Consider the following 8,925-nt stretch of genomic DNA (forward strand, 5'->3'; position numbering starts at 1 on the left):
ATTTTTATCGTGTGTGGCCCAGGCGCACTTACATTTTAATAGCTTTCCTAAAATCTTCTCTTCTTGGTGCTCATTTTTACGTACTGCAGATTTATTTGTTTTTATAAAACTTTTTTTTTTTATATATCGATAACGATTTTTCTCTTCTACATAAATTCCCATATCAAGAGCCATACTATGCGTGCTGCTTACTGGAATCTAATTAGAGATGTATACTGCCCATATTTAGCTTACATTTGAGACTGATTGGATTAGGGTTAGGGTAGTTTTATCAACGAAAGAGACAAAGCCTCTCACGTGAATTCAAAAGACTTTGTAAAATCTCAATTTGTTTGCGCTATACGAATTCATATCGAATGGCTAAAGAAGACTACCTTTTAAAGAAGGCTGTGGGAATATTTCTCACAACAATTTAACATTCTTCTGCCTGACCACGAAAGCGTTTTACTGGCTGTACTAACAATAATAAGGAGAGTAATACTGCGGCTCATAGCCCATATCGGTTAAAATCAATATTCATCAAAGAGAAGAAAGTAGTCGAAAGCCAAAAGTCGATGAAGTTCGTTAAATTATTTTGAATATTTCTCTAAACGGTTGTTAGTTGCGACATCCCAAGTTTTGATAACCTCCCTTTCATGCAATTATTTTTGGCTTCTAAGATTGGAAAGGTTCTTGTAAAAAATCCATGTTAAGAACACAAAACTAACAAAAATTTGCGACAAAAGGAAATCAACAACACTTTTAAAGTGCCATCACATACCTAAACAGGTACGTATGTCTGGCCATACCCACGTATGTATGTATGTATGTATGCGCATGGGATTGTCAAGTTCATAACCACAAAAGATAACTTCTTGGCTGCGCAGATGTAACAAAGATTTTCATTTGCCTCTGAGCCGCCCAGCTAGCTGGAGGTTAGCGCTTGCAGTTAGCAACAACTTGAATGCTACGTTAGCAGCGAGTGCACTGTTTTTTTTATTTGCATATCTACATACATATACACAACGCTTATAAGTGCCATCACTGGTTGAAGAATGTGCAAATTTACAAATCGTCTCTTTGTCTTCACGCTGCTGGCGCTATTTGGCATACCCCCCAGATCGTTGCTGGTGGATGCAGCAGCTACTCGAGAGCATCGCAAAGGTCCGGAAGATGTCAACATTTTGGATCTACTAACACTTGGCGGCTCTGACAACAACTACGACGTGCATTACGATCAGCGGCAGAAAGGCGATGAGAATTTACGTGTAAGAATGGATGGGGTCTTCATTGAAATGCCACCAGATAACAATGAGGGGGTGGCTGACGACTTGATGAAGGAAATTCGTGAGTAGAAAATTAATTTAGGGTGCAAACTGTGTAAGTTAATTTTTAATAAGAAACAAATAGTATCCTATCTTCTTTATGCTGGTGAAGGTGAGGAGCTGCTGTTGGGCTTGACTGATGTGCAGAGCAGCAGAGATTCTACAAAGTCGCCAGAGAAATTGCAACAGCTTGGAGTGTTGAAAGAAAACAAGCTGGAATCAGAACAGCGTTCAGAAGCGCAGCAGCATAATGTTATAGATACAGTGCCAGAACGCGTAGTAGAAGGCAGAAATGGGTTGAATTCTCAACGCAGCAGCTTACTGGCCGAAAATAGGGAACCCGAGTCGAAGCGTGTGGGTGTGATGTGAGTAAAATATTCCTATAAGTGGTTAATTCATACAAATTTATATTCCAAAGCAAATGTGCAGATTATTATTTTTTGATTAATGTTATTCAAAGCTTAGGACATTATTTAATTTAATGAATTATATTAATTTTTTTTTTAATTTTCAATGAAACGTTCTTGATTAATATTTTCCCATTCTTTTTTCAGTACAAAGCATCATTTTAATACTTTGCTGAATTTATTGAAACGTATGCGTCGGAACTGAAAGCAAGGGTATCGCACTTTTTAGTACATGCAATGATTTATAATTTGGCATTCAAAGGACTTAGATAAGAGAAATTGATACATGTAAATTACGTACATATATTTTTTAACATATACATATGTAAGTATATTCAAGTGTTAAAGGAAAGAGCTTAAGACTGATGCTTTTAGAATGTAGTTATTCGTAGTGGTTTCAATAATTACATACATAATAGAACGTACTGGAATTTTTATGATGTAACATGGATATGCTGTATACTTTTCAGAAATACAAATTCAAATACATATAAAATGCATAAAAATAAATTTTATTAAAAAAACAAGGCTTACTACTTTTCAATTCAAAACAGAATGAATTTTCTATATAAAATACATATCTCATAATGCACTTGTTACAAGCCAAACTTAAAAAAAAATTTTAGTAAAATTTTTTAAATTAATAAAAAACTTTTTTTTTTTAAATATCGTTTAAACTGTAAGAAGAACTATATAATTAAAAGTTTCAAACTTTGTATAAAATTTCGATCGAAATTCGAACTTTTTAATTAAAATTTTAAATAAAGTTTTTTTTTATTAATATACAAAATTCTACCAAAGTTTAAAAAAAGTGGTGGTAAGGCTTGCGTGGCCACAAATGTACATTAGGGTGGCAAAAAAAAAAAATAAAATGTTAAACTCTAACTCCCTAGGATAGAAAAAGAAGACCCCTATATTTTTGTAAAAAAAAATTGTATTTAGAACTGCCTCAAAGCTCATGAAGTTTTCCATGTATTTTATATGTGCAAAAAACACTTTTTCGAAGAAATGGTATAGAATTCTTGAAAATCAATATTTTTCGATCGAAAAACTCTGATTCTCTTCAGGAGACTTCCAGAAATAATAATCAATGGAAACTTCATGGGCCTTGAGGCAGTTTTAAATATAATTTTTTTAAAAACGAAAAAAATACAGTTTTTTTTTTCAATTTAGAAAAATCCTAAGGGGTGAGAGCTAAACATTTTTAACTGTCCGCACCAGCGCTGGAAGTATTCAACGCGGGTCGCCATGCTAGTAAGAGAGGAAGGCCTCCTCTCCGCTGGAAAGACCAGGTGAAGAAGGACTTGGCATTTCCAATTGGCGTCACAGAAGAGAAACAACTGGAGTGCTCTTTTAGACTCATTAAAAACCGCTTAGGCGGTTATAGCGCCAATAAAGAAGAAGAAGGTGTTTTTATCAAAGTCTGGAAATGTCCATAGAAAGGTAATTTTTCAGTTTTCCCAGGTTGGCGATTTTAAGTTCCTTCCTTCCAAATTTTTTACATTAAAGCGTACCCAGCGGCCGTTTTTGCTAAAAATAAATTGAAAATTCAGATTCTTTGGCCCAAGATCCCAGAAAGGTCTCTCGTATATATAAATATTTAATCGCCTTTAATTGTTTATACGATTGCACTGCGAGCACTAACTTCAATCGAAAAAAAATCCTAAAATCTATATATAATCCAGACTTTCAGAAAAAAATTGGTTTCATCGATTCCCCAGATAAAATTGAAATTGTCGTAGAGTGTAATGCTACATTTAAATGAGGCACAGAGAATAACATTTGTTTAGATTTTGTCTAGTACCGTGACTTTTTTAGTAAGATTTATATATTTAAACAATAGCAAAAGCGTAATTTCTTGAGAACGAGAAATTTTTCTATTATATACGAAACAACTATAAAGTACTATAAATAAAAAAAGAAAACTGTAAGTAGCAGCTGTAGCACATAGTAGTTTCCCAGAAATGAATTATCTAAATCTGCAATTTTGTAAATTCAGAAGCAATACAATAAACAAGTATGCAGTTAACTTTAACACCTTTCAAAAAAAGTTTTCAAACTTTTCCTCTTAAACACCACATTATGCGCCTTAAAATATGCATTCACTTTCATTTTTTTTCCAGACATATGTTTTCATTGCTTTCCACACCACACATACATATGTCCATATGGAAATTTGAAGGTCGTTTTGCTGCTTGTGAAAACATTTCGCCATTGTTATCATAAGTGCCTTTAGCCCATAAGTATGCTACATGTAGAGGTTTTGTGTTTTTCCTGTTATGTCTGCAACAATGTCTGGTTGTATTGTTTACCTTTTACTCTCGTTGTATGGATGCATGCCGAAATAAAATAAGTGTATGTAAAAACTTGCCACTTTGTGTGCTGCTGTATGCGTGCGTGTGTGTGTGAGTACATGTTGAACATTAAACCCGAGGGTGCTATTTTATTGCCATACATTTTGGCAAAATATTATTTGCACAGGTAAATGAATGACAATAGTTTGCAAGTTTTATGCAACAACAAGTAAACTTTGGCAATAGTACATATCTAAAATTTATATTCCGGACGGGAGTAGCGTAGTCGAAGGTTTGGCAAAATATTCGGCTTCAAAAGCAAGCAAAATTCATATGAAAATAATGAATAAAAAATTTACGTATGGAAAGATGTACTCCACAAAGATATTTATCAGAGAAAACCCTTTGGCTGCGTTTCTTTATACATTCCGGATAATCCCATTTCACAGCCGGAATAAACATAATACGTTTGAGATATACGTTAACATATCATCAGGAACGCTCTAAAGAATAAGTAAACAAAAAAGTTTATTCCAAACGTTCAGAATGAATAAAGAAATTCAGCCTTTATGGGTTTAAAATGTGCACCTGTTGTGAATTTAAAGTTAGCTGAAACTTCTGCAGGACGATTTTGTCAGCATAGAGGTCTACGTTGAGGTGCAAATTCTTTAAGGAGTAAAATAAAAAAAAAAAAAATGTTGTAATAACCATTTCATTGTAAGTATGTACATATGTATGCATACACATATATATTTAAGTATTTCGATTATGTTTTCACACGAAAAATCCACCATAAAAAAGACGTCCGTAAAGTAATAAATATTTGAGTTATTGTAATTCGAAATAACATACTCGAATTCTTCTAGCTCATATTCTTCGTGTGCATATTACTTATTAAACACCAATGTGGATGCTGGCTTTTATTGTGCTTTTTCAACCCTCAGCGCTTGCCTTACATTCGGAGTAGCTACGCTTTGAAGCGGTTGAGGATTGGGTTAACTTCCGTTAAGGGGATGTTTGTTGAAAATCAAGCGTGGTCTCCGTGCAGGGTTTGTATCCTTGATGGCAACTTTCATTGTAGCTGTTTGAAGCTCTCTGAACAGTTCACAATTACGCTCGCTAAATTTCGAATTATAGCAGTTCATTTTCATACAAAATAAATGAATTTGAACTGGTTTATGAATTGAATAAAAGAAAGTTCATTTTTGTTGGCAAATGTTCATTTCGTCCTTGTTTGGTTACAGCTCTGTACGATGTCTCTGTTGTTTACATTCTACTGCTGAGTTTTACATTGAACCAACATTACATTGGACAAAGGAAAATTTTGGTTTAAATATGAATTTTATGAAAACCATTTATCCAAAAATTAAAAAAAAGTAACTGCGCCTGGGCCACACTGGAGAAGTGAAACTTACGTTACTTATCTATTTTGTCTCATAACCAACACACATCTGCTTTTGCTTAAGGTTATATTTTTTATGTTTTTTCTATCTAGATCAGTGGTGCACACGGGAGTTTCCGGGAGCTACTCGGCTTTCACATACAAGTCGTATGTGCGCAGCTACCGAAAATCGATAAATATCGTTAAAAATATCGGTTAATATGGACAACAAAATCGATAAACACAGACTTCAGAATCGATAACAAAATTGATTGTTATCGATAACAAAATCGATAAAAATATCGATTTAATCGATAAGTTCTGAAAATATTGATATCAAAATTGATAACAATATCGATAAAACTTTCGGTAACAAAATCGATAAAAATATCGATAAGTCCCAGAAATCCCGAAAATCTCTAAAATCCCAAAATAGTTCCCAGACTGAGTCTTTGTGTCTATCTCTATATCCTTTCCTGTTTAATTACCTTTATTTTAATCTTTCTTCCCCTATCTTCATCTTAACTCTTATCGGTATCCTCATCCTCCTCTTTGGCTTTACTTTTATGTTTATCATTTTCTTCATCTACATATTCCCCTTCACCTTTGCCCTTATATATATAAGTAAAGTGTTTAAATTTGCCTTGGTCTTCATTTTTGCCTTTATCTTTACCGATCTTTGGTTTTGTTTTTAGTTTTACTTTTGCCTTTATCCTTTTCTTTATCTATGTACGTAGTCACCTTTACTTTCATTCTTGTATTGGTCTTTTTCTATTTGTTATTCTTTAACCTTTTATTGGCAAAGTTTTGTTGTTGAATTTGCCCATTTACTCCCAACCAACCAACCGCCGCTAAAGAAGTTTCACTTCAAAAAGTTTAGTAATATTTAGTAATATTTTCTATTTAATTTATTTGAGTATTTCGTTGCAATTATTTATACCATATAGGCCCGTATGCAGTTCTCAAGCAAAATTACAATAAATATTTTTAATTAGTTCTGTTGCTAGGAAAAGTATTTCGCGGTGGCTGTAAATGTTTCTTGAAGAAATAAATATGCGAGCATTTTTTTCTTAAGAGCTAAATACATACTGATTTCGGAAATTTGATAGAAGAAAACTTCTTTTCCATTTCTTGTTCGTCATTTTAAATATATGATTTTTTAGTTTTTCTCCAAAGCTGCGGACAGGCCTTCTCTATGTTAAACGTGTGTCTATAAGGACAAGCAGATAATAAGGATTTATTCGAGACTTTTTCATGACCTTTCATAGCTTTCTTCGGCACAATTCTTAATTAATAACTGCATTTTTGGGGCTTTTTGGGACTTCTGAGGATTTCGGAAGTTTTTTGTTTGGGAATTTTTGAGATTTTTTGGTAATTTTTTCCGATAATAATCATGTTCAAAGACTTATTTTATAACTAACATTGGTTTACATGGAAGAAGCTAAGTTTGAGTTTTAAAAGTAGCAAGAAATTTCGCTTTAATTTTGACTTGCCAAGATAACAAGTAATTTTTAAGCGAAAAACGAAACCGGCTTCAATTCTCATCTAAAATATATATATATATATATATTTCATGATCCAATGATCGGATCTAAACCAACTTAGTATGGGACCACCTCTGAGACAATACTTTCCCGGTGCAAAAAGAATTATCGAAATCAGTTGACGTGGTCCAAAGTTATGCGGTAACATACATAAAAAAATAATAATAAAAGAATATTCCGACGAACTGATAACCTCCTCCTTGTTTGGATGTCGATTATAAAGCAAATATTTTAGAAATTTCATTTTTTTGTTTGAGCATTCTTTAGATATTTCTTGATCTCCATTTTTTCCGCATGTTTCGGGATTTTCCGAGATAATTCGTATTTTTCTAATTTTTCCGTTAATTTTCAGATTCAATTATTTATTTAAAAACACACTTTGGTTTCTTGAAAGAAACTAGTTTTGAGTTTTAAAAGTAACAGGAAATTTCGCTTTCATTTTGACTGGATTTATCTTTTCCAAACATTTTAGAAATTTAATTCTTTGTTTGAGATTTTTTTAGATATTTCGTGACCTCCATTTTTTTTTTCGGACTTTCCGAGATAGTTCGTACTTTGCTAATTTTTTCCGGTAATTTTCAGGGGTTCAAGGATTTTTATAAAACACACACTTTGGTTTATATGGAAGAAGCTAGTTTTGAGTTTTAAAAGTAACAGAAAATTTCGCTTTCATTTTGACTGGAGAAGATAAAAAGAAAAAATGTTCGAAATTAAAAATTTTTTTTTCGAAATATTTTTTGTAAAATAAAAAATGTTTTTACTTAATTAGTTCAGGTTAAAAAAATCGGTCATTTTTTTGAAAATTCTAACACAATTTTTACTTTTAAATGATGAGTGGCGTATTTTGAAATCTAATATGCCCGACAAATTTTTAAAAAATTATTGAATTCATTCGGGGGCTTTTGAGTCGCTGATTACGAATCTGAGCATTCATTTTTAAAATTCAAAGCTGCGGATAAAATATAGTAGATACGTTTTTGATAACTCAGCCCCCTTCTCTTAAAAATTGGTGCGGGTCAAAAATATGGTTTGGATCTTTGGAAATTTGGTAAAAATTTTTACTTTTAAATGATGGTCGATGTTTCTTGAAATCCAATGTGGCGGATTCCATTTGGCCGATAAATTTTTAAAAAATTATTGAGTTCGCTCGAAATTTGTTACTCGGGTCTTTTAACATATAAATTTACTTAAAAAAAATCAGTGTTCAAATACCAGAGTAATAAGTGAATCCAAAGAATTAACAAAAATTTAATCAGCGACGCCAAAAACCCACGAGTAAGAACTTTCGAGCGAATTCGATAAATTTGAAAAACATTTTGCGCTATATTGGATTTCAAAAAACCGCAACTTATCATTTCAAAATAAACATTTTTATGGAATTTTGAATAATGTAAACGATTTTTTAATAATTTATAATGTAATAATTTTGAAAGATGGGGGCTCCAATTGACGAAGAATGCCTCTTATGTAAATATACGTACATATGTAAGTAAATAGAAAAACGAAGATTGCAATTTAAATTTTGCTTTGCGAAGACAAAGCTTAAGCCATAAATACCAATTTTTAACTCACCAGGAAGTAAACCAAAATTAAAACTGCATATATAAATAAGTACCTACAAAGATAAAAATAAACGCAACGGGAGCATGCGCAGAAGCATGCGAACAAAAAAAAACGTAGACATACACGCTGGGATATATTCTTCGAAAATGAAATAAAGCAAACAGCAAAAATCCTTAGTAAATATACACAAATATTGCTTGCCAGTTAACAAGATCCAGCAGAAGGCTGAAAAAAGGAACAACAAAAAACTTATGTAGTAAACAACCTCAGCAGGCAAGTGAAAGGCTGCGCGCAGCAGACACTTTCCCAAATAAGAAGCTATCACCTCATTAATTTGAGTAACATGGCAACAACAACAACAACAACAACAACAACAACAACAAAAGCGCATACAATACCCCGTTCGGTAGCAACGAATTACAATCCATTTTA

General features: G+C 32.6%; 1 protein-coding gene across 2 annotated transcripts; it reads left to right on the forward strand.

The window, feature by feature from the left end:
• The first annotated feature begins 893 nt into the window (after positions 1 to 893).
• Positions 894 to 1,990, forward strand: LOC118736683. Of its 2 annotated transcripts, none has more exons than XM_036466724.1 (3): positions 894 to 1,326; positions 1,390 to 1,669; positions 1,859 to 1,990. In XM_036466724.1, the coding sequence occupies exons 1-3, from the start codon at positions 1,035 to 1,037 to the stop codon at positions 1,914 to 1,916; spliced, it is 630 nt and encodes a 209-aa protein (XP_036322617.1). In that variant the 5' UTR covers positions 894 to 1,034; the 3' UTR covers positions 1,917 to 1,990. The 2 variants fall into 2 exon arrangements, with proteins under 2 accessions (XP_036322617.1, XP_036322618.1); XM_036466725.1 differs by having other exon boundaries at positions 1,417 to 1,669.
• The last annotated feature ends 6,935 nt before the right edge of the window (positions 1,991 to 8,925 follow it).

Source organism: Rhagoletis pomonella, unplaced genomic scaffold (genome assembly GCF_013731165.1).
Source record: "Rhagoletis pomonella isolate Grant_MI unplaced genomic scaffold, Rhpom_1.0 Rhpom_scaffold_00003, whole genome shotgun sequence".
In the NCBI taxonomy this organism is placed as follows: domain Eukaryota; kingdom Metazoa; phylum Arthropoda; class Insecta; order Diptera; family Tephritidae; genus Rhagoletis; species Rhagoletis pomonella.